Source organism: Erythrolamprus reginae, chromosome 6 (genome assembly GCF_031021105.1).
Source record: "Erythrolamprus reginae isolate rEryReg1 chromosome 6, rEryReg1.hap1, whole genome shotgun sequence".
In the NCBI taxonomy this organism is placed as follows: domain Eukaryota; kingdom Metazoa; phylum Chordata; class Lepidosauria; order Squamata; family Dipsadidae; genus Erythrolamprus; species Erythrolamprus reginae.
Window position 1 is genome coordinate 70,491,283 of NC_091955.1, and position 25,831 is coordinate 70,517,113.

General features: G+C 37.9%; 2 protein-coding genes across 5 annotated transcripts in view; both read right to left on the bottom strand.

Moving 5' to 3' along the window:
* Window positions 1-3,802, bottom strand: part of TOM1 (target of myb1 membrane trafficking protein) — a 35,289-nt gene extending 31,487 nt beyond the window's left edge. The window contains exon 1 of one of the 2 annotated variants that reach the window (XM_070756221.1): window positions 3,437-3,802. In XM_070756221.1, coding sequence (XP_070612322.1) covers window positions 3,437-3,488 — 52 coding nt within the window. In that variant the 5' untranslated portion in view covers window positions 3,489-3,802. The remainder of the gene's footprint in view (window positions 1-3,436) is intronic. The other variant, XM_070756220.1, reaches the window with a different exon arrangement.
* Window positions 3,803-5,185: 1,383 nt separating this feature from the next.
* Window positions 5,186-24,138, bottom strand: HMGXB4 (HMG-box containing 4). 3 transcript variants are annotated; one of them, XM_070756225.1, is made up of 11 exons: window positions 23,952-24,138; window positions 22,064-22,153; window positions 21,195-21,326; window positions 16,480-17,139; window positions 16,145-16,212; window positions 15,679-15,760; window positions 14,144-14,208; window positions 13,795-13,900; window positions 11,755-11,924; window positions 10,905-11,027; window positions 5,186-10,444 (listed from the first exon to the last, which is right to left on the bottom strand). In XM_070756225.1, exons 4-11 carry the CDS (start codon window positions 17,036-17,038, stop codon window positions 10,400-10,402), a joined length of 1,218 nt encoding a protein of 405 aa, XP_070612326.1. In that variant the 5' UTR covers window positions 17,039-17,139; window positions 21,195-21,326; window positions 22,064-22,153; window positions 23,952-24,138; the 3' UTR covers window positions 5,186-10,399. The 3 variants fall into 3 exon arrangements, with proteins under 3 accessions (XP_070612326.1, XP_070612323.1, XP_070612325.1); XM_070756222.1 differs by having other exon boundaries at window positions 5,186-5,985; window positions 10,357-10,444; window positions 16,145-17,139; XM_070756224.1 differs by lacking the exon at window positions 22,064-22,153 and having other exon boundaries at window positions 16,145-17,139; window positions 23,952-24,135.
* Window positions 24,139-25,831: the final 1,693 nt, after the last annotated feature.

Consider the following 25,831-nt stretch of genomic DNA (forward strand, 5'->3'; position numbering starts at 1 on the left):
AGTTAATGGAAAAGTGGAGAAGTTATCCATAGTAATACAAGCAACAAACAAACAAAACAAACAAACAAACAAACAAACAAACAAACAAACAAACAGGACAAATGAAAGAAAAAGAAATTTCACTCAGAAGAGCAGTTTAAAAATACTGTACCACCTATTTTTCTTGGGCAAATTTCTGTAATAAGGTGATAATAACAGTCTAGCACCAGTAATTTAGCAAACTGAAACACTTAGAAGGTGTTTCTTGGGATTTCCAAAGTGTGGTTCAGTATGTATGTATGAATGAATGAATGTGAATTTTTTTTCTGGGAAAAATTAACCATTCAAAACTGTATTGAGTTACAAACTCACCAAGAATCCTTGCCAAGCCAATATATCCTTTTCTGTTCATGCTTTATTGGAACAATAATATTGGCCAATTCTTATAACACTTCTGGAAGCATAACACTGACGATTAGTAATCATTATATATTAAATCATGAACTATTTTTCAGTGTTACGCGTATCAATAATATAGAAACTGGAAATAAATTAATATGATAGGACTAATTGAGCTATGTCTATGGATATAAAATCTAGGCTGAACATCTTAAAGATATTCCAGTCCCCCTATAGCTTCTGGAAACAACCTCTTGCATCTAAGTCATTGTCACCAAAATGGGGTTTTCTCAATTATCACCTTCCCGTTACTAACTAAAGACATGAGGGCCATAGTTACTGAGTTTGTATTTGGATCCATTTTGAAAGCAGCAATTTTATAGAATGATAGGGTTGGAGGAGACATTGTGCCCAAAGCAGGAGTCCTCGTGTCATCTTGGATAAATGGTTCTACAATATTTTTTTTGAAAACTTCTACCCCTATGAGGTCCATGGCACACCTGTAATTCAGAAACCAAGCCTGTTTGCTTTCCAAATCTGAGAAATACAGAACATGAGATAGCAAGGCACATTGCCCATGGCAAACTGATATTTTAGCAACCACTGGCCTGATTCTATCTCATTGTACAGTTTTGTACAGTTCTCATGTATGGCTGTGCTGAGCATTCTGTTCTACACCTCTTTAGATTGAGACCTCATAAAAGAGCCTCATCCTATCAAATAAACACTTCCCCCCTCTCATATATCAATGAAATTGAGTTTTTGAAATATAACATTTCATAAGTTTTTCCATTTGAAGTGGGGAAAAATCAAGGACAACTGAATGTTACTCCTTTTACGAAGCTGTTCTAAGACACAAGGCTCTTAATAGTGATGTGAATGATGTAGATGCTAAATTCAGCTTCCAAAGCTGTAATTAGAAGTATCAACAACCCAGAAGTCCAATTCAGGCCACACAATTTTTATATGGAAGGTACAAATCTGTTTAAATCTCACCTGGCAACAATTCTAGTTGGAAGACAATAAAAATTAAATGTGCCAGGAAATTCAATATTCCAAACTTATAATATGTGTGAGCATTGCCTGAGTTATTACAGACAAACCCAGCAAGATGTAGGTTATTATTTATGACACATCACTAACGTGTTAAGAATTACCGGTTATGAAGGTTTGGGATTCCAAGGAGTCTGATATTATCAAAATCTATTATCTATTGTTTATCCAGTAAAGACAGAAGGGGATTTAACAGTTAATGCTATTAACATTTTTTACGGTCTAAGCACATTTCAAAATATGGTTAAAATTATATTTCAAACATACAAGTATACTGGGTGAAAACCAAGTTGATTAAAATGGAGCAAAGCACAGAAATCAGTGGAACAGATTTATATCTTATCTGGTTTCAATTGATTTTAATGTCTCTAATCTAAGTCTAGATTTTACCCAGCATTATGAAAAGCATATACATGCACGTGAATTTAGACAAAGATCTTATTTTGAGAGTTTAACTTCAGATTTAAATCAGAAAGATATTTTAGTTAAGTCACATGGGATTTTTGTGAATGATGCCATAGGGGAAATATATACCTTTGGAATAGTGAAATAACTCTTATGTGGCATGCTTTTTACTTACACAACTATATGCTTGCATGGTAATATACGGGTAACACATATAATACACATCTACCTACTATGGCAATGTCTCTTCTTTCCACACAATCTGACATAGATCAAGAAGTGAATCTTGTCATGCCTTAATTTTTAAAGACTTCCTACAACACTTTCCCTCCAGATAAAGGAGGGATTTAAAAAACAATGAAACAATTTTTTCACCCAATAGGCATTTTTGACCATTGTATAGTATTCATTGCTGAAACCTGTCCTATGATCCTTAAACTTAATTTAGAACATATTCATAAAAATAAGGAACCCCCCCCACACACACACATTAGACCATTAAGCATTCTGTTAAACATTAACAAACCTAGCTACCCAGGCACAGCTACGGACAAAGGATGTAAAATAGGTTTGTAAATGTTAACTTTGTGAATTCTTAAGTCAGCAACAGAAAACCTGTAACTCTGCAAACGTTTGAGAACTACACTTCCCAGAAGCCCCAGCTTGTATGACGAAAGATGAGCAAGGCTTCAAGATGCGATTCAGCAACAGCAGCAAGGCCACAAGCTCATCAGTGACTCTGTCTGCTAAGAGATAATGTTTCCCTTCCTTAGGATTATAATTTGTTTAGTGCTCCCAATAACCAACCATTTCTTTTTGTCCCCCGCACAATGCCATCCCCATGGGACAGACTGAAAATTTAGGAGATGGAATTTGTAGTCTAATTTAGGGGTCTCCAACCTTGGCAATTTTAAGACTTGTGGATTTCAACTCCCAGATTTAAGACTCGTGGACTCCAACTTCCAGAATTCCTCAGCCAGTTTTGCTGGCTGAGGAATTCTGGGAGTTGAAGTCCACAAGCCTTAAAGTTGCCAAGGCTGGAGACGGCTGGTCTCCCTCATGTGAACGGTCTCTGGTTACTAGGAAGACCAGAGGAAGAAAGCATTTAGGCCTCCGCCCATCCAGAGTTTGCCAATTCATGCTTTTTGCGACATAAGCTATTTCCTCATATTCGAAAACAACCCACTCTGAAGACAGCTACCAGCCTTCCAGGGGGCGTGACGTTCGCGCCCGAGTCGCGTCCCCTTTAAATAAGCAAACTTTATTCCTTCTTCGAGCCCCCCCCCCCCGCATACTCTTACCGCGACAGGATTGGCTTACAAGACCTAACCCCGAGAACCCGCCTCCTCCGTCGCACCCCATTGATCAGCACGAACCGTCCGTCAGGAGAAACATCCTATCCCCATAGGCCAGGAAAGAAAACAAAAAAAATCAAACCCCACCTCCGTGGTTTATAAACTCCGCCCATCCCGCGGATAGACCCGAAGGTTTCTAGAGTTTTAAAGCTACAGTCACGCTAGCGAAGTCGGGAGACACGCGGAAGGGGGGGGGGGGATTTTAGAGCAAGCGTAACGCAAAACAATCAGGCCGCCAGTTTTACCAATGCGCTGTCCGACCGGAGAGCTGAAAGGATTGCCGAGAAGAAACTCCATCGCCAGCTAGTTAGACGACCGCCACGGCTTAGCAGAGATCAGCTGACAGGGCTACGGGTAGGTCACGTGGCCGCTCTGACAGGCAGGGGGCGTGCTTGGTGGGTCTTCGCCGCTCTGGCGACACACCCCGTAGCGTTAAGCGCCTCCTTTGCCGGCGACTTTAATGCGGAAATCTTGACGGAGGAAGCGGGTTGGCGGGACGTGGGCACAGCCCACATCTTAAACCCCTTCGCCGGCAAGGTGGTTTTCTAATTCCGGGGGAGGCATTTCCTTCCCAAGTACGCTTGGGAGTTGTAGTCTTCCCCCCCCCCCCAAGGCTCTTGATGTAGGTAGGGGGAAGAGTTTGTTACCCGGTGACGGCGAGCGGCGACGATTGGATGATGCCATAATTATAGGTCGCGAATGGTACCCAAGGCGCGCCCGGTCAGGGCAGTATTGGAAGCTTTCCCGCGCAGGGCCTCTCGGGAGAAAGCAGCTTGAAACGGGCTCCCATTTCGCTCTGCCGCAAGCGAAGCCCTATGAAACCTCTCACTAGAAAGGCGCTTGGCTGCCACTAGGGCCGAGCTGAGGTATCTCCCATTCCCTCCCGATGTCTTTTAGTTCTTTTTTTCAATAGTAACGTGGACGGTTTTTCCCATCCAAGCCCATGTCTTCAGGGAGTTATTTGTAGCTTTCGACATGCAATTAAATTTTATTTATTTATTGGATTTATATGCCGCTCCTTTCTGAGGACCCCGGCGTCTTAAAACATATATAAAAAAACAATGAAAACATCTTAAATCCAATTAATTATAAAATTAAGTGATCTAAAACCTAGAGATGGGCTGCTAAGGTGGAATGATGATGTGTGTTCGCCCCTGTGGCTCTGAGTGCTGGCAGAGTCCAGCACAATTATGCTACTGCACCTGGGCAGGTAGCAAAATCGTGCAGAGACAGCACATGTCACGTTCCACCTTAGCAGCCCACCTCTGCTAAAACCCAAACTTATTAAAAATCAATTAAACTTATTAAAAATCAATCACTCCCATTCACATAACAAACATACATTTCGTTCATCAGCCAGGGGACAAGTAATTAGCTCCAAGCCTGACGGCACAAATGAGTCTTTAGACTCTTGCAAAAGGCAAGAAGGGTGAGGGCACTGCAAATCTCTGGGGAGAGCTGATTCCAGAGGGCTGGAGCCTCCACAGAGAAGGCTCTTCCACTAGGCCCTGCCAGGCGACATTGTCTAGTTGATGGGACTTGGAGAAGGCAAACTCTGTAGGGCCTGACCTATGGGACTCATGAGATAAATACTTATATCAACTCAATGCAGCAAAGAAACACTGTTGAGTTGAGCATTGAGAATTTTTTTTGGATTCTCATCCTGATTCAGATGAATTTAAGGCTATAAATTTTAAAAGTACATTTGCAACCTCCAACCACAAATGCAAAGCTATTACTCATACTCTAACTCTACTGGAAGTACTAGAAAGTAACATGTTTGAATCCTTATCAGAAAAGTTATATGTACAGTATACATATGCAAAATGCACACAACTGAAAAAGTAATTTTAAATCTAATGGTACAGCAATATTGGATTACTGATGATTTCAAGGTATTTTGCATCATGAGCATAGTACTAATATTTCAGTATTTTATTAGCTAGATGTCATTTAATGTGGAAATAGAAATAACACATCAAAAACAAAGAATCTTTCTTGCTAATAACTTTAATAGCAACAGTTTGCTTGATATGCTGAGGCATATGGGGACAGAAGAATATGACTCCATGTTGATCTGTTGCAGGCTCAAGTTTTCACATTTTAAGTACCGGTAAATGCAGCACAGGTAGTCCTCAACTTACAACCATAACTGAGGCCAATATTTCTGTTTTAAGTGAGAAATTTGTTAAGCGAGATTTGCTCCATTTTATCCCCTTTCTAGCCATAGTTGTTAAGCGAATCACTTCAGTTGTTAAGTTAGTAATATGGTGGTTACGGGAATATGGCTTCCCCATTGATTTTGCTTAGCAAAAAGTTGCAAAAGATGATCACACGATCTTGGGACACAGCAATGGTCGTAAGTATGAACCAGCTACCAAACATCAGAATTTTGTTCACATGATGACAGGAATGCTTCAAAGATCGTAAGTGAAAAGTGTTCATAAGTCACTTTTTCAGTGCCTTTGTAAGTTTGAACAGTCACTAAATGAATTGTAAGTTGAGGATTACCCGTACAGTATTATACTTTTCCATTTCAGGACCCAGACTGTTATAAATGGCAGCGACTCACAAACCTCACATGAAAATTATGACAAACCCATTTACAACTAAAAAGTTTATAACAACTGTTCCTAGTAGACACACATTGAATTTCAAACTAATCACCTCAAGGCATTTTTTAAAAAAATGGCATAGAATACAGAGCCCTACAGGAGATTGATAGGTGATTATCATACAAGGGTAGTGTCATACTGATGGCAGAGGGATAGAAAATTTTCTGATAGTGAAAAACCTGTACATGAATTAATAGAAGGAAATAGAAAGGAATCAAAATGAAATTTCCAGGTATAAAAACATTTATGTACAATAGCAAGGAGGTTAAATACAGGAACTAACAAATATATATACATATATACCGGTATATAAAGCATTTAGGTTCAAAACCTTTCACTGTCAAATAGGACAAGATATGTATTATACAAATGTGTACAAATTTTAAATAAAGGTACATCAAGTACATTTGTATGTTTAAAAACATTGCCTACCACATTGCAAATGGTAAATGTGAAGCAGGTCATCTATTTCAGTGATGGCGAACCGGCACGCAAAGCCATATCGGATGGCATGGAAAGCATGGCCCTATGTCAGCTCCAGTGTGCATACACATTCTGGTCAGCTGAGTTTTGGCTTTCTTTTCAGCCGTTTTCTTTCCCCCCAGGCTTCAAGAAATGAACTTCCAGGTGGTCTGTTGGGCCATTTTTCACCGTCCCCAGGGTTCAGGAAAACCTGAAGCCTGGGGATGGTAAAAAGGGAGGGCCCAAGGGTCCAATCGGAAATTCTGAACTTCCGGTTGGCCCGTTGGGCTGTTATTCATCGTCCCCAGGATTCAGGAGGTCTTCCGAACCTTGAGAAGAGTGAAAACAGCCCAATAGGCCTACTTTGGAAGCCCGGATGCTTCAGTGGGGCCTATGTGCAAGCATGGGGGTGCATGGGGGGGGGGGGGTTGTACACATGTGCGTTGGGGAAGGCATTGCATTATAGATGTGGGCACGCAAGTGCATGCACCCTTGTGGCACCCAAGCCAGAAATGGTTTGCCATCACTGATCTACTTAATCCAAGATCCTGAAAACGTAAGCTACATATTATGTTTGTTTATGAATTAAAGCCTTTAATTGACAGATTATTTCAGCCACTAGAAGAAGGCAATTATTTGTGACTCGCCTGTGCATAAATTCTCTGTTCTGATTTTTTCTAGCTTTTCTGATATATCTGTGGGTGGGGTAACACAGGATAGAAGTAAAAATTGCCTTTCTTCATTTGTAGAAGAGCCATGTTAGTCTAGTCTGATAGCACCAGCTAACAAATTTTGTTAAATGAAATAAACTTTTGTAAAATGTAGCTCATTTGGTCAGACTGATTATATCTTTTAATTAAATTTCTTAGTTGGAAAAAGTGCTACCAAACTCCTAATTTAAAGACTCCACTCAATGCTGTAAACTAAGAGAACTTTCCAAAAGTAGTGCTATAGTATAAATGCAATTAAATGATTCTGCTAAATGTCCAGCTCTAAAGATTACTGATTGTATATCTGCATATCATGTACTGATTGTATATCTGCACAACTTTGAGTCAGTGATTCCCAGCACGCTTTTTAGAAGTAGTTTACCATTGCCTGTTTCCTAGGGCTAAGAGAAAAATGACTGGCCTAAGATCAGCAGCTGCATTTCATGTTTTTCTGGTTTCTAACTTGATGCCTTAATCACTATTTTAATTGGTTCTTATATTGCTTGTAGCACTGTTCAAATAATATCAAATCTGAATAGGTTTTTAAAACCTCAAGGGATTAGCTCTTAGCAAATAGTACTTTAATCATCAGATTTAACTAGGGCAGTGTATCCCAACCTTGGCAACTTGAAGATATTTGGACTTCAACTCCCAGAATTCCCCAGCCAGCAAATGCTGGCAGGGGAATTCTGGGAGTTGAAGTCCAGATATCTTCAAGTTGCCAAGGTTGGGATACACTGAACTAGGGGATAGGAATGGGGACAGATGCTTCATTATTTAGAAGACGTTTAAGATGTAATGATGGAAAACCAGTCAATTTAATAGTCTACCAATTACAAAATATCCACTCTAAGAGCCTAGGTAAGTGATGTATATTCTTGGATTCAAAATTATTTCATTTCCTGTTGTTTTAAGATTTTTAAATCCTATGTGATAAGGTTACATGACATAGAATTTTAACATTTGTTTTATCTGTTTTTTAATCACACTATAAGGACACATCAATTCACAATCACAGTTGGAACCATAACTCCCATCTCTAAGCAATGTCATAGTTAGATGAGGCATCATGTGATTGGACCTAATTTTATTATCTTTTTGCTGTGATCATTAAGTAAATCTGGCTTCCCCCATTGACTTTGTTTGTCAGAAGCCAGCTGGACAGGTCACAAATGGCGATAAATTACCCTTACTGTATAACTATATGAAGGTCACAAAGCATCCAATCATGATTATGAGAACTCTGCAATGGTTTTAAATGCGAGGACTGGACATATGCCACTTTTTCACCTTGTTATAACTTTGAATATTTTCTAAAAATGGTTGTAAGTCATGGATTACCTATATTGCAGTTTTCATATGAATACTTTTTAAAAAATTAAAAATCTTTTCATCAATTATTATTATTATTATTATTATTATTATTATTATTATTATTATTATTATTATTATTATTATTTATTAGATTTGTATGCCGCCCCTCTCCGAAGACTCGGGGCATAATTGAGGTTGTTATAACCTGAATCTCAATTATGACAAGCATGTATAGATCATAAAACCAATACAGATTAGTCCTTGACTTACAATCATTTGTTTAACAAACATTTGAGATTATACTGCACTGAAAAAAGTGACTTATCACAATTTTTCACATTTATGAGTCATATTATGACCATTGCAGCAACCTCCCTTGGTCATGTGATCAAAATCTGGATGCTTGACAACTTATTTATTTATTATTATTTTATTACTTAGATTTGTATGCCGCCCCTCTCCGAAGACTCGGGGCGGCTGGTTCATATGTATGACCGTTGCAGTGTTCTGAGTTTGTATGATCAGCTTTTGCGATCTTTTGACAAGCAAAATCAAAGGGGAAGCCAGATTCATTTAACAACTGCATTACTAACTTAACAGTTCCAGTCATAACTATGGCAGGAAAAGTCATAAAATGGGACAAAAGTCCCAACTGTCTTATTTAGCAACATAAATTTTGGGCTCAATTGTGGCCATAGGTTGAGGACTACCTGTACATGTTTCCTGAACAATAGTATAATAGAAAGATTTTTTTTGTGTTCTAATTAAAACTATATACAAAAATACATACCTAAAAATGTAAATTCCTATATTAAAAACACCATACTTAATCCTATGGAAGTGCTTTTCCAGAGAAGAACAGATTCAGAGCGCTAAAGCCTGTGCTGAGACATTAGATTTATCTTCCTTAATAAGTCCTTCAATATTGCCTGTCTAACTGCCTGTACATGAATATTAGCGCCATAAGAGAAAAAAGTCAATTTGCTGGTAATAAGAATGCTATATTGGAATTTGCATAATTGGGGAATGATCTTGCCTTCTATGTCAATATTTTTAGCTGTTGTTTCAGAAGTCACTATCTAAATGTGAAGAATTTGGATATTGGAATTGTAGGCTGAAGATCATCTTCCTTTTCTCTCATAATCTGACCAGTATATGAAATATTACATTGCTATACTGTAATTACTAGTGCTATATGTTTTGAAAACAATTTGGAAGAATTGCTTCAAAACATGAATGAACACGAATTAACATCTCCCTGCTACTTACTAAAACTCTGTGAGTGGAAAAAAATATAGCTGCTTTAAGTAGTCACATTAAAAAAGTAACAACTTTAATGATTTGATTTCATTCACTCCCAAATTTGTATGTAGCCCTGACAATTAATGCAACATTTAATAAGAATTCTTAATGTCAGTTAAGGACAGTTCTTTAAGGATAGGACAATTTCTGCCCATCATTAATTTGAACACCATTATTTTTTCTCCATTACATTGTCTCCACTTAGAGGAGTACTGGTACTATTTTATAGCAATAGCAATAATGTTTGGACTTATATACAACCTTGTTGCTCTTTATAACACACTCTGGATGATTTAAAATGTTGAAGCATTATTTACATATTGCCCCAACAGTCTAGGCCCTCATTTTTCTGTCCTTGGAAGGATGAGTCAACCTTGAGCCCTGTCAGGATCAAACTCCAATCTGTGGGCACAGTTTGCTTGCAGCACTGTACTTTAACCACTGCACCATCAGGGCTCTGTTTTATATCTAAAATATTAGTAGTATTGGGTCCATGATATATGTTTGCCCCAAACTTGCTTGACATTTCTAATTAAAATAATTCAGTATATCTTTTTCCTTTTATATTAAGGCTGATATATAAAAATACTAAACTCTAGTTATTTAAAAACACACAGACTTAAGAAAACATCCTCCAATTCTTGCAAATTCATGTTCTGGACTTTTTTTTCCTTCATAAAATCAAGTTAAACAGTTATTGACAAAAAACTTTAAAATTCTGTAGGTTGACACTTGAAGAACGCAATATATATGTATACACACCAGTAGCATGGCAGTAGATTACTTTCCACACTCATTTTTTTTGTCAAAGACCCGGCATTATGTAGGCAATATTATCTAATGTGTTTGACTGAAAAGACAGAAACATTAAATTAATTCAATATGTTTGTTACAAAGTGACACTTTTTGCTTGAATAGAGTATTTAAGGAAAGCCCGATCAAAGGCAACTCGTAGTTTCCCAGCTCCACTTCTGCATTGCCCAGATTGATAACAAATCTTCAATTTTTGGTTCAGTTTAATTTTTACTATTTGTTTACTTTGTTTTAAAACAACAATGTCTGAAATAGATGTGACAATTTCCCACTTCATATAATACTCACCTGCTTATCTCCCACTGTTGCTGCCCTTTTGTCTGCTTTCCTACTTGCTGTCACTTGCTATGCCGATCATCTAGCCCTATCCATTGCCACTGCATCTAAAGCACTGAATGCAACTACTGTACTGAATGGGGTCTCTGTTTGTGCCCCCACCGCCCAGCACAACTAAATTTTAAGACATAAGACATCTTGGTAATTTCAGTGTAACTTACCAAAACATGTTTGGGACAGCCATTTAGCTCAGGTAACTGGGGTGTGAGACAAGTCAAAGGGCCCAGAGCACAAATAATTGAATCCAGGAGTACTGATAAACTTCCTGATACGGCTACCATCCCCTGGGGGGCCAAAAAGAAATGAGAAAAGTTGTTAATCTAATAGTATCCATAAATCCACCACGATTTTCTCAAATTTAGCAGCCCCATTCTGCTCTGTGAAAAAGTTTTTACAGAGGAATCACACACAGAGAAATGAATGAGCATGAATTCTACTGAAAGCAAAAAAGGCTACATTCTGTACTACACATGTATAAGATAGCATACACAAAATGTAGCACTTCATAAAATAAATACACAAGAAAAGTAGATTCTCAGTCCAAATATGCACTGGGTGCACAGTTGGCAAATTAAGTGTACTGTACTTCAGGAGTGTAGTGTCTATAATGGACAGCAATCATACTCTTTTCCTTTTTAGGCAGCTTCTTAGTAGTCTATTCTGAAGGATAGTCCATAATGCCATAAATAGGTTAGAATATCATGGTAGGTCAGCACTCCCCTTTTCCTCCAGCATTTTATTTCTTAGGTCACTAAGATGCTTCTGGGATGTTCTCAGCAGGAAGTGGAGAAATAGCCTACTTCCAATATTTTCCCTACAAATTCGATATTTGGAGGTTGGAGATTACTTTACATCTCAAAGGTTAACAGCTTTTGATACTGTATAATAATCTCTCTTTCATTAATTTTTGTTTGTATCTATTGGTATCTAGTGTCATACCCTGTATATCTTTTCTTTGTTATCTACAAATATTAAAGAGGAATGAAACTGCATAATAGCTCTTGTACTTACTTCAGTCTCTTGCAGCCTGTGGCCAATAAGACTCAAAGACTCTCCCAGTAACTGCAGATGTGCAGCTACATCAATGGGATCTATCTCAGGAACCTTCACTGGTGAAGAGGATAATACCATCGTGCTAGTTGGAGATTTTTTATGGGGTGAAGGCACGCTTGTTAGAGAAGCTGCAAATGGACAATAAAACAGTTTTTAAATTGCACACCTTATACAAAATAATTTTAATAGACAAAAAGCATGAAACAAGGAAACATCTCATATATGTGAGTACAGTGTTCCCTCGATTTTCGCGGGGGATGCGTTCCGAGACCGCCCGCGAAAGTTGAATTTCCGCGAAGTAGAGATGCGGAAGTAAATACACTATTTTTGGCTATGGACAGTATCACAAGCCTTCCCTTAACACTTTAAACCCCTAAATTGCAATTTCCCATTCCCTTAGCAACCTTTTAGATTATTACTCACCATGTTTCTTTATTAAAGTTTATTAGAAAAATATTTATTAAAGGTGGATGAAAGTTTGGTGATAATATATGATGTCATCGGGCAGGAAAAAACATGGTATAGGGGAAAAAACAGCAAAGTATTTTTTAATTAATATTTTTGAAAAAACGTGGTATAGACTTTTCGCGAAGTTCGAACCCGCGAAAATCAAGGGAACACTGTACTTCACTAATTCATGCCTTTTGGAAAAAGAAGAGCTGAAAAGCTGCCCAGAGATCCAGAGAGCATAGAAGTTTAATAATTATTATCACAGTTCCTCACAACTCAAATAACTCATGTTTGCAGTGGATCAGTCCAAAGCTTTCCCTAAACTGTTAACTTTCTGTAATGTTGTATCTGAATTTTCACAATTTCCAGGTACTTGTGGGGCATGACAACTAACATGTATGGACAACAACAGATTGGGAAAGACAGCTCTCTGTACACTGCTCCACCAAAGTCCCTTCTCTTCATATTTGTGCCGATTTCAAATTGTGAATATTTTGTATTGATTGTTTAATTCATGGAATTAAAGGTTTTGACTGAATAAGAATCTTTTGTCATTAGGTCAAACTCTACTTAGATGATAAAGGCAAGAATAACACAGATTTAAAGAAAGTATAGTTAAGTCTGGATTAAAACAAAATCTTGATAAGAACAAAAGTAAATTCTCAACTTTGGTTACAATGAATTAATTTAAGCGGAGTCTCTGAAATATACTGTTTGGATTGTGCTACCTCTTCCCAAATAACTCAACTCCTCAGACACTACTTTCCCAAATCTTTCATAATTTTCCATCTATTACTTTATTTTAAAAAGGCAGTTGATAATTATCTAAAAGTCAAATCAGTTTAATACACAATTATCAAAACTCCAAACAAATTTAAATTTTTGGTGCCTATGGTGTTTTGGTATTTAATTAATCATTTCAATCCTGTAATGGCAAATCTATGGCATTTGTGCTACAGGTGGTGTGTAGAGCCCTCTCTGCGGGCACACAAGCTGTCACCATAACTCAGCTCCATTTCATGTGTGCGCACTTCCCGTCCCAACTGGTTTTGGGCTCTCTGCCATGCATGCATGCAGGGGGGCCTGCATGTGCGGAGGTTTTGCATCTATGCATGGGCCCCCAATGGGATCACACATACATGCAGGGGAGTTGTGCATGCATGCACAGGGGGCAGGGAGAGCATGGAGAGCTCGCATGCACATTGCATTATGAGTGCATGTCTGTGCACTTTCGGCATGTGGCAACAAAAAGGTTATCCATCACTGTTCTAATCAATGCAGACTTATTCTAGAGAGCAAACTAATAGCAATCCTGGCCTAAAGCAGCTTTTAAAATATTTTTCAGACATTCATATTTAAATTCTAAACTCTGGGAGTAAACCAAAGCCCTAATGTCTGCCAATTTCTCATTAACAACTGTTGCTAAAATTCATTTCAGGAATCTTGGAACAGTTTGATGAAACAGACAATACCCCAATATATTTAGTTACAATAATAAAAATTATATTGGGAGGAAAACATATGAATATAATGGAATATGGAAGCAACCTTTCAATTTTGGGGAACCTTCTGATGACATTGCTTTTCTCTTCACTGTTGTCGCTTCTGCCTTATTCTGCTTATGTTGCAAATACTGAGCCTTCTGCTTCCAAACCTACAAATAGGCAAATCAAAACTGATATGAAAACTGCATTGTTTAGGCAACTGATTAGCAAAATATGCAGCCCATGTAGTTAAGAGTACTTGGATCCCAATCATTTCATAATTATTAAATGTGGAGGGACTGCTACACATAAACTACTCTGGGGTGTAAATGAATGCAAGCACCATGGGCAGCATCATCCCAGCTGCAAGCTAACTCAAGATTTTTTAAAAAAATGTCTTCTCAAATATTTACCAGTTTATCTTTTTCTGGAAGCTGTTTCCAAACCTCTGCTAGCTTTTTGCTCAGCTCACCAAAATCTAGCAGGAAATCAGAGAAGGTAAACAGTTCAGAATAAAAGCAGGTAGTTTCTAATTTTAACGAGGAATCTGATTCATGAGCATTTAGTTAACCACTAAATTCATTATAAGACACATTAACAACACATGTAACAATAAATTTTTCCAATAACTATGAAATATAAAGTTATCCACATCAGATTTTATATTAAATGTGGAAAGCAAAGGCATCCTATAAGGAATGACTTTATATATTTCGGCTACATAAATTACTACCATAAAACTGCAAGCACTTCTAAAAAAATTATGTGTGAAAGGAACTGGTACAATCTGGATGCTTTAAAAAAAAAGCTAGATATTTAATTAACCTGATTTTTATTAGCCAATATCAGTCCACATTTAGGAAGGTGATCAGTAAAACAAATTCTTATTGATAGGTGTGAATGCACTATTAATTTATCTAGATACTCAGCACAAATTAGTATGCTTGTTTGCCTTTTGATACTGCAAATTTAATTACTAACATATTTGATTATAACTACGATGGCAACCATTTTTAAATTTATTATATAATAGTCATCAACATTTAATTGAGCCGAGAGGAAATCAATTTATACTTTAATCAATTAAAAGAGCATCTGGTGAATTATTTTACAAGGATAAGTAATAATCCTACTTACCTGAACTAATAATTACTTTTATTTTTCCCTTATGCAAAAAGTTTTCTACACTGTAAAAATATTAAAGATAGTTGAACATTTGCAGCAAGCTACATTGTCTGACCACTTGCTTAATTCAAAAACTGTGTTTTTGACAAAGGGAAATTCAGAGTTGAATTACAATTGGCCATGTTGTCTTGAGAATTAAAACACTATTTGCCCTGGTTTATGGTTTTGTTTTAAAATATGCCAAAATATAAATTATTTTAGTATGTTTTATGTGGCCCTGCCCTGATAAGAAACTGAAATTGTTTTAAACCACATACCAGAATAGAACTAAGAAATAACTTTCTATTCTTTAAAATTAGTTCTTTATATTTCCAGCTTAAAGATGGTCAGGCAACTTATTACAGTAAGTGTCAAATATTCTTCTCTGGGTTCTAATGTTATTAATAGCGAGGAAGAGACTAATTGGAAATTTAGAGGTGACATCTCAAATTTGGAAACTCCCCATCAGGATAATTCATGTAATGGTGAGTTTTGTGTATTATTTGGCAACCAGCTAAAATGTCTTTTAAAGTTTGAATATGAAATGCAGATGGTATCACTAAGCAATGTACTTTTTCTCACCGTGACACTTATGAGAAAGTATTTCAAAAGTGCAGATTTAAAAAATGTGTGTGTCTATAAACATGTCCATAATCTTCTCACTTACTGCTCATTAAAATACTGAGTATTTTAATATTTATGCAAATAATTTAAAGAAAATATAATAGAAGATGGATTTTACGCAAATAACAAAAATTCAATCCTTACAGGGCTGTTATTTTACCTATTCCTGGATGCTCAGCCACAATGTTCACACGATATTCCTTACAGAATACTTGGTAGGCAGACATATTTTTCTTCTTTGGCTAATTAGAAAAAAGGAGAGAGAGATAATATTTTACAGTAGTACTACTATCATTTTTTTCTAATACCTACAGAAATACCTGAAAACCATCTCATAGTCCACTCCTTTATACATTAGTACCTCAATTGAAGTTTTTGTTAGAGTATATTTTTAAAAAAGAAACCATAGTTTTATATTTGGAGAGAAAAAATGCAGTATTTCTTAATGCCTTAAGTTCATAATACTAAAAAAGTCAGAATCTAAAACATTTTGCAACACAAAAACTTCTGGATTAAATACTGATAGCAGTTTATGGTTTAAAATCTGGAGTTACAAAGAACATTTTGAATTTGCTATTACAAGAATCAACCATAATTTATAGTACTCACTTGCTATGCAGTTTTACCTTTTCTTTTTCTATTTTCTCAATCTTCTCTTTTTCTTCTTTCTTCTTCTTTTTCTCATTCAGGCTATCTGTACAGAAAACAGGTGGTAGTGGTGAGGGAGGAGGAGGAGGAGCAGGTAGAGCAAACTGGATGCTAGTTGGAGAAACAGGCAGTTGTGGTGTTATTTCCACTGCTGCTGGTGATGAAGAGAATCCAGAACTCTTCTTCAATTTAGAGTGTTTTTTCTCCTTGTGTTTCTCCTTGTCTTTCTTCTTTTTACTCTTCTTTGATTTCTTTTTCTTTTTTATCTCCCGATATGAATCGTCAATGACTAGTTCTCCAGCTTCCAACTCACCTCCAGATGAAGATTCAGATTCCATTTGGGGTTCCAAATTTGAAAGCTCAAAATCACTGCTTTGGCCTTCAGAGAAGAGGGATGCGTCTGGGCTGAAGCCCTCAGGAGAAAGGGGATGGGGATCTGTAGATGGCTTGTGCTTCTTGCGGGATTTCAGGAAGCTGTGGGTATCATGGCTTGAGGGCTGTGAGCTTTGTTCATCCCTAATAGACTTCTTAGAGGTCTTTTTTGTAGCTCCAGAATGTGGACCGGGATCTTCTGTTATGGTACCCCCTTTCTCTTTTGGTGAGAGGATTAGCTTCATTTTTAAGCCATCAGGCTCACGCAAGGTCAGCATTTCAGTATTTACATATGGTGGTTTTATTTTTTTGGATTTGTGGAAAGTACCATCATCCAAGGGTGGATCGCTGCTTCCACTCAGCTTCTTCTTGTGATGTTCCTTCTTACCCTCAGAATAATTGGCAGCACTGAATGAAGAATGAGATGATTTTTCCAAAGTCCTTTTAGATGATTTGGAGCTGGTCGTTAAAGGAGTGTTAATGGCTTTAATCAAATCCATGGCAGTGTTAGCAGAGAGTGAAAATGTATATATATATATATATTTTCTATTCTTTGATGATAATGATTTCAAAGGCAGAGAAAGTTCAGAAGGACAAAAATCTAAAAAAGAGAAAACAGGTAAAAAATAAATATATGCGCAGGATGTCAAAATCAACTGTATCTTCATTTACAAACTGTCTTAACATCAGATTTTTAAACTAACCAGCTGGAAAACTTCAGTTGTTTTTACAAAAGATTTGCCTGTAAGGCTTCTGGATTATTAATCTTATATTCACAATATTATATTCTATTTTAGTGAATTCTATAAATAATGCAACAATTTATTGAACATCTTACATCTCACTTCCTGGATTTGCAAGAAAGGAAAACAGCAAAATACAATATATTATCAATATTCAAAATCATATTATGTAGGGTACAGAAAACAATATTTAGAGCAAAAAATCTGATGTCAGAGGAATAAATACAGGGTTGGAATAAGAAGAAACTAAAACATAAAATACTTAAATATATTAAACAGGTACCAGGCAATTTTTTTCCTGGAACAGGGATTTCCACAACTAACTAAATACTCTCAAGATGGGTAATAAATATGATTAAAGCCCTGTCCTGTTTTAGGTACATGTTACACATTTTTTTTAAAAAAGCATGGCTTCAACTGCACAATCACACTTGCCATTTTATCTTTTTTGACACACTTTCCTCAGTGGAAATCCTAAAATAATATTCAGCTCAGATAAGTATCTTTGGATCTTGATTAAAATATATAAATACCAACAGTATACCAATGGGGATGCTGTTTAAATATCAAAAATCAGAAAGTTTTTAGATATGAAAAGCAATACTTTGATGTAGACTAAAAAATGTAACAGCAGTTGGTGAACGTGATGGAATACTGCTTAATATACTTATTTATTTTTATTTATTTTGTCCAATACACAATAATACACAATGAAGGTTATAGAGGATATAGTAGAGAAGAAATACGAGATATAGGAGAGACTATAGGACAGGAGATGGAAGGCACTCTAGTGCGCTTATGTATGCCCCTTACTGACCTCTTGGGAATCTGGATAGTCTAAGGGTAAAATGTTGGGGATTAGGGGATGATACTACAGAATCCAGTAATGAGTTCCACGCTTCAACAACCCGATTACTAAAGTCATATTTTTTACAGTCAAGTTTGGAGCGGTTAATATTAAGCTTGAATCTGTTGTGTGCTCTTGTGTTGGTGTGGTTGAGGCTGAAGTAGTCTTTGACAGGCAGGACATTGCAGCATATGATCTTTTGGGCAATACTTAGATCATGTTTAAGGCGTTGTAGTTCTAAGCTTTCAAGACCCAGGATTGTAAGTCTAGTTTCGTAGGGTATTCTGTTTCGAGTGGAGGAATGAAGGGCTCTTCTTGTGAAATATCTTTGAACATTTCCAAGGGTGTTAATGTCTGAGATGCGATATGGGTTCCAAACAGATGAGCTGTATTTGAGGATGGGTCTGGTGAAAGTTTTGTAAGCTCTGATAAGTAGTGTGAGATTTCCAGAGCAGAAGCTACGTAGGATTAGATTAACAACTCTTGAGGCCTTCTTAGCGATGTTGTTGCAGTGGGCTTTGGCACTTAGATCTTTAGTTATTAGTATTCTGAGGTCCTTGACCGAGTGGGGATTATCTGTGATAATTTGTTTAAGTTTGTATTTGAAGTTAATTCTTTTTGCCGATGTGTAGGACAGAGCATTTGCTGGTTGAGATTTGGAGTTGCCATGTGTTGGACCAGTCAGAAATTGAGTCTAGGTCTTTTTGTAGAGTAGTTGTGTTATCAGTGGTGTTAACAGTTTTACATCGTCTGCAAAAAGAACACAGTTGCTTGTGATGAGATTGCAAAGGTCGTTGATGTAGAGAATGAAGAGCGTAGGTCCCAGTACGCTACCTTGGGGGACACCGCTTTTAACAAGGACGGGTGTGGATATGGAGCTTCCTATTTTGACTACTTGTTGCCTGTTAGACAGGAATGCCGTAAGCCAGCTGTGGAGGGATCCTGAGATATCATGGGATTTGAGTTTTTGAAGTAGTTTGTCATGGACCACTGAATCAAAGGCTTTGGAGAAATCAATATAAATTGCATCTACAGATTTTCCTTGATCAAGATGAGTTGTCCATATGTTTTTGCAGCGAAGGAGCTGTAGATTATTAGTTTCTAGGTGGATAGTAATTGATTGGTTTATAATTGATTTCATAACTTTACATGGGACACAGCATAGTGATATTGGTCTGTAGTTATTGACAAGAGAGGGGTCTCCTTTTTTGAAGACGGGGATGACCATTGCTTTCGACCATATCTTAGGAAGTGTGCTGGTACTGAAGGATTTTTCAAAAATTATGCTTAGTGGTCCAGCTGTAGCAGAAGAGAGCTTTTTTAGGAAGAGTTTTTTTAATGATGTCCAATACAAAATACTATCCTAGTAGCAATATTTTGGTCTACCTGATTACTTTTAAAGCAGACATCATAAATTATGATTAAATTAATGCAACTTTAATCAGCTAGACTAGAAACTAATTTAGGTATTTTTAGAAGCCATTTGAGTGAAGGGAGGCAACAAAATTGAGAAAGTTGTTCAATGATGCTTTCTGACATCTATTGATTGTCTACTGAATGGTTGATTGCATTGCTGATTGCAGTTAATTACTGAGTGTGACACTAGAGCATGGTTTTAACACACCTGGAAATGTGAGTTGTTCCTGGACAAGATAGATGAAACTCCTCAGGAGAGACACAGCAAAGTAAACACCAGAGAAGGGGAAGACAAGTAGAAAAATGGACCCCTCCCTCCCAAAAGCAAGAGAATCAGAAAATACTCAGTGCTATGGAGTTTGGCAGGTGGTACTACAGTTTTGTTCTAGAAGACAATTCATGGCTACCCTAATAAAGCACGTTAACCCTGGTTTCTCAGATTCAGGACAGAATGGATCAAAGTAACCAAATGCTCTTCCACGCCCCATTTTGGCTTCCAGGTTGTTGCAAGTGGCTTCCCAGGCAAAACAGGTGCAGGTGCCCCGCTTTGGGTCTGGGAAGCCTTTTGCACTGACCTGGAAGCCAAAATGGGACACAGGGGGACTCGTGCGGCACCCCTATGCCCCGTTTTGGCTTCCAGGTTGGTGTAGGCAGCTTTCCAGGCCCAAAACAAGGTGTGAACTCCCAAAATGCAATGTGAGAATCCCCTGCATATGTGCTCCCCCGCTCATGCGCCCCCTGCATACACATGTGTGTACCCCACATGTGCCCCCCCAATGCAACAGAGACCTGAAGACCAGCTGGGGCAATGGCTGGCATGTCTACAGAGAGGGCTCTGATGCCACCTGTGGAACATGTGCCATAAGTTCACCATCACGATCAGTGTTCCCTCTAATTTTTTGGGGGGGTGGGCGGAAAAGTATAGTTTCTGAGCGGCAGTCCCTTTGGGACTGGGCGGCACAGAATAAATAAATAAATAAATAAACAAACAAACAAACAAACAAATAAATAAATAAAAAACCCCACCCTGTTTTGCCTCAGAGAATTTCAAAATAAAATACTGTACTGTGTGTCTATAACAGTGAGCTCATAATAGAGCAACTCTATCAATATCAAAATGCCACTTAAATAGTTGAGCTAGTTTCAAACTAGATTTTGATTTTCTTTCTCTCTTCCTTACTCCCATTCTTTTTCTTTCTCTTTTCCTTCCTCTCTTTTTTCTATCTGTTTCTCTCTCTTCCTCTCTTCCTCTCTCTCTCCTTCCCTCTCACTCTTTCCCTCTCGGCTTCTGGGCAGGTTTGGAAAACTCTGAGTTGATGATGATTTTTAAGTGAGCGATTGCTCACTGCTCAGCTTAGAGGGAACTATGATCACGATCCTAGACCTATCCTATTCCATAGATCTTTTGCTACAAAATGCAAAAGAAACTCTCTTGAAGTTGCCTTTACTTTTCAAGGTCTAATAGCAGAGGGCTGTTAGATAATAAACATTCATAATTAAACTTCTTTTAGATACTGGAACTTATATTTCAATTAATGAAATAATGACACTGAGCAATAAACTCATTGTCAATTTACTCTTAATTCAATCATTACCATTTTAACAAAATCAGGTAAAAAATTTTTCCCCTTCTCTTTTCTGTTCTCTCACCTTCAGTCTATTTTCTGTATCCCTTCTAAGTAGCTGTTTCTTCCTTTTCCAGAAGCAGATCTTTATAGGAATGTTTCTTTTCTTATTAGGTTCTGCCAGCTGCTAGTCCCACATCATCTATTTGGTTATTACCTAAGAAAGGAATATAAAGGAATATAATTAAGGATACAATTAAGATGAAGGGGAACTTTCATTATAAAAAAGTCATGGCAACATTATGGCCCCAAATAAATGATGATGAAGAAAAGGAAGTATCAAGACAGACAGACACCCATTCAAACTTAAATATCAGTGGTTCTAAGTTGTAAGTGTGGATTTTTAAAAAAATGAAGTTTTATTCTTACTCAGTTCCTTCCCTATGATAAGAATTGAGAAGGCTGTTCATACAATGAAAGGCATAGATATTAGTATTCTACCATAAAGAAGTTATGCATTCAGTCTCTAAACGGAATTATTATTCCTTGGATTTGATAAGAATTAAGACAGAATTCTACTGTCAACATTCTACACTATTCTTTGAAGTTTTATTCTTACTCAGTTCCTAAGAATTGAGAAGGCTGTTCATACAATGAAAGGCATAGATATTAGTATTCTACCATAAAGAAGTTAAGCATTCAGTCTCTAAACGGAATTATTATTCCTTGGATCTGATAAGAATTAAGACAGAATTCTACTGTCAACATTCTACACTATTCTTTGTGACACTCTTGTTCCAATCCTGGTTCCCACATATTTGAGAATAAGGAGAGAGGATATGAAAAACTGCAAACACCCAATCCATGCAAGGCACTGGATTCCCTCCCCCCCCCCAGAGATAGCTGGGTTAGTATACTCTTTGTAACATCTCTTAGATTATGAAACAATCCTACCTTTCCCCCCCCTTGGAGTCATCATAAGCCACGGCTCTCCTGTAGGGATCTGGGAATGTGTTGCCACGTCTAGCGTCCTTTTGTTTCCAACTACAGAATAAGGTATAAGAAGCAGAAAATAAGAATAACCCTCCCATAAAGTGGGAATCATAATGTGGAAAGAGACTAAATATTGGAAAGAATGAAAAGGATGAAAAGATGCTACTATCTATAACTTATTAACTTTACCCTTCAAAGAAATTAAAGCACAGAGAAAGGACCTAATTTTAACAAGGAATTTCATTTATCCAATTCCCCTTACTAGTAGGCAGAGAAGATGATGGCTAATATTCTATCTCAAGTAGCTGGATGCTATGTCCCAGATTTTCTTGAAATGGCTTTTACAATGCTATAAGGCCTTTCAAACAGAGAGCTGCATTTAATTCCATGCATTTTAAATAAAGGCTACATAGAATGAGAGTATCAGTCAGAATTGCCACCAAGAGTAGTTTTTGATTGTATCAAGACATAAATGGAATAGTAGTCCATTTGGAAACCACTTTTGGACTTTGTTACTGACAGGAGGGAAAAAAATGAAACATTGGCTTTTTCCTGATTTTGCTGTTATAGAAATGATTCGTATATACAGTACTGTACTACTATATAAAAATAAAAAAAAACCCTTGAGACTATGTTAGTCTACTGTGCTAAAAAGTCAGAAGTCAATGCTTTTCTTCATTTCCCCCCTACATTTTCCTTTCTTCTCTTTTCCCTCCCCTACTTTCCTACTATCTTCCTTTTCCTTTGTATTTTATATTCTAATAAATAAAAGGAAAGAAGACAGAAAAAAGGGAAGCCCCCCCCCCCCATTTTTTCTCTTGGCCCCTGCAGCCTATCTAGCTTCTTGTGACCTTAGTTGTTCAGAGGTTCCTTATCCTGGCTCAAGAATGACAGTTCAGGTGAGAAGAGCAGTTACTGAAACCTTCCTTCTGTCCTCTCAGAATGACAGCTATCTGCATGGGGCAGTTTCTTCCAGAACACATTTGACGGTGGTTTTTTTAAAAAAGTGTTTTTGAGTGTTAACAATTATTTTTAAAAAATAGCTCCAGGATTTGGTTTTTTAAATTTGTTACTTCTATATGAACGTTTTAACCTCCATTTCATGATTCTAGACAAATGTACGTATATTTTATTTTATGTATTTTTTCTTGTTCATTTATTTATTTATTTATTTATTTATTTGATTTGTATGCCGCCCCTCTCCGCAGACTCGGGGTGGCTCACAACAATAATAAAACAGTGTACAATGAACAAATCTAATATTAAAAAAAATCTAAAAAACCCATTATTTAAAAACATACATAAAATTATAAGCCTGGGGGAGATGCCTCAATTGTTGCTAGTATCATGTGTATGAATATTATTATATCCTTACACATCTCCAATATGTACTTGACAAAACAAACAAACAAATAAATGTACACTGAGCACACGCACCAAAGACAAATTCCTTGCGGCATGTCCAATCACACTTGCCCAATAAAAAACTCTATTCTATTCTAAAGAACAGCCAAAACAAGCCAAATTACAACTGACGCGCTCCCCCCCCCCGAAAAACTTGTTTCCAAGTAACCCGGTATAACTGGGGAAACACAAAGCTCAACTGTCAAGAGCCTTGATTCCCTCACAAGCGCTTTATATATAATGCTTTGGAAGACAAATCCAGAAGGACCCGCTCATCCTCCATCAAGCGAAAGCCTACAACAGCTCCCGCCACAAGTCTCTCCTGCAGCCCCCGTTGCCCATTCGGCCTTCAGCCACAGGAGCAAAGGTGACCCATTCGCATCTGGGGCCAATCCGCGCGCGCCCTCTCCCCTCCCCCCTTTTCTCTTCTTCAGGTTGTGCTTACAATCGGAGAGATCGCGCCTGAAACAGGCAGGCGTGAGCCGTCAGGAAGCGTCTTCTCCCTCCAACCCGCGGCAAGAGGGCCCGCCGAGAAGCAGGAGGTTGGCGCAGCCCACAAAACCCCTCTCCGGGATCCCGCAGCCTCCCAGAGGCCGCTCTGACAGTGACCGGAGCCCGCCCTTCCCGAGAAGGCGGGGAGGCTCGAGATCTCGCGGGGGAGGGGGGGGCGTCCTAGACATCTCGCGAGTTTTCAACGGGAGCGGACAGTTTTGGTGGTTCTCCGTAATGGGGGCTGCTGGAATTTTAGCCTGAGGGTGGGTGTTTTCTTTTTCTTCTCTGCTGAAGAAGGAAGTGGGCGCTATTCGACTTCAGGCACGGATACTAGAAGCCAAAGGACGCCCTTCCTACCGTTCTTTTAATAAGTGTCTTCTGTGGACGACGCGGAGCGGGCTGTTGTCGAGTCCGGCGCCCGCGGCTCTTTCAAGCGTGAGGTAGCGGTCACCTAAAACGCTGCTGCTACTTTGGTTGTGAGCATCGAGCTCATTTAGCGCGCTTCTCGGGTGCTTCTAGTCCCGCTGACAGACATTTCAAACTACTACTACTACTACTACTACTACTACTACTACTACTACTACTACTACTACTACTACTACTACTATTTAGATTTGTATGCCTGCCCTCTTTGAGGACTCGGAGTGGCTCACAACAAATAAAACATCATATACAAATCCAATGTTAAAAACAGTTTTTAAAAACCCCTATTAAAACAGTCACACAATCTAAACATACCATACATAAAGTCAAGGTAGCTAAGGATATATCAATTCCTCCATGCCTGGCGACATAGATGAGTTTTCAAAAGTTTGGGAAAGGTGAGGGTGGGGACTGTCCTAATCTCCAGGGGGAGCTGATTCCAGAGTGCTGGGACCACCACAGAGAAGGCTCTTCCCCTGGGTCCTGGCAGATGGCATTGTTTCATTGATGGGAACCAGAGAAGGCCAACTCTGTGGGACCTATATACAGTGCTCCCTCAATTTTCGCGGGTTCGAACTTCGCGAAAAGTCTATACCACGGTTTTTCAAAAATATTAATTAAAAAATACTTTGCGGGTTTTTTCCCTATACCACGGTTTTTCCCACCTGATGACGTCATATGTCATCGCCAAACTTTCATCTGCCTTTAATAAATATTTTTTTAAATAAACTTTAATAAATAAACATGGTGAGTAATAATCTAAATGGTTGTTAAGGGAATGGGAAATTGCAATTTAGGGTTTTAAAGTGTTAAGGGAAGGCTTGTAATACTGTTCATAGCCAAAAATAGTGTATTTACTTCCGCATCTCTACTTCGCGGAAATTCGACTTTCGCGGGCAGTCTCGGAACGCATCCCCCGCGAAAATCGAGGGAACACTGTATTTAATATAATTTTATATATATACTTGCTTTTCCTACTTGCTTTTCCTACCACCCGATGACACTGCTCACCCATTTTGAGACTGTCAGAAATCACTACCCCTAAATCCTTCTCTTCTGAAGTTTTTGCTAACATAGAACTGCCAATACAATACTCCGATTGAGGATTCCTTTCCCCCAAGTGCATTATTTTACATTTGGAAACATTAAACTGAAGTTTTCATTGCTTTGACCATTTATCTACATACATACATACATACATACATACATACATACATACATACATGTTACAAGCGATGTGCCACAAGGGTCTGTTCTGGATCCTATTCTTTTTAATATGTTTGTGAGTGACGGGAAGGTTTGGTAGGGAAGGTTTGCCTATTTGCCGATGACTGTAAAGTGTGCAATAGAGTTGATATTCCTGGAGGCGTCTGTAATATGGTAAATGATTTAGCTTTATTAGATAAATTG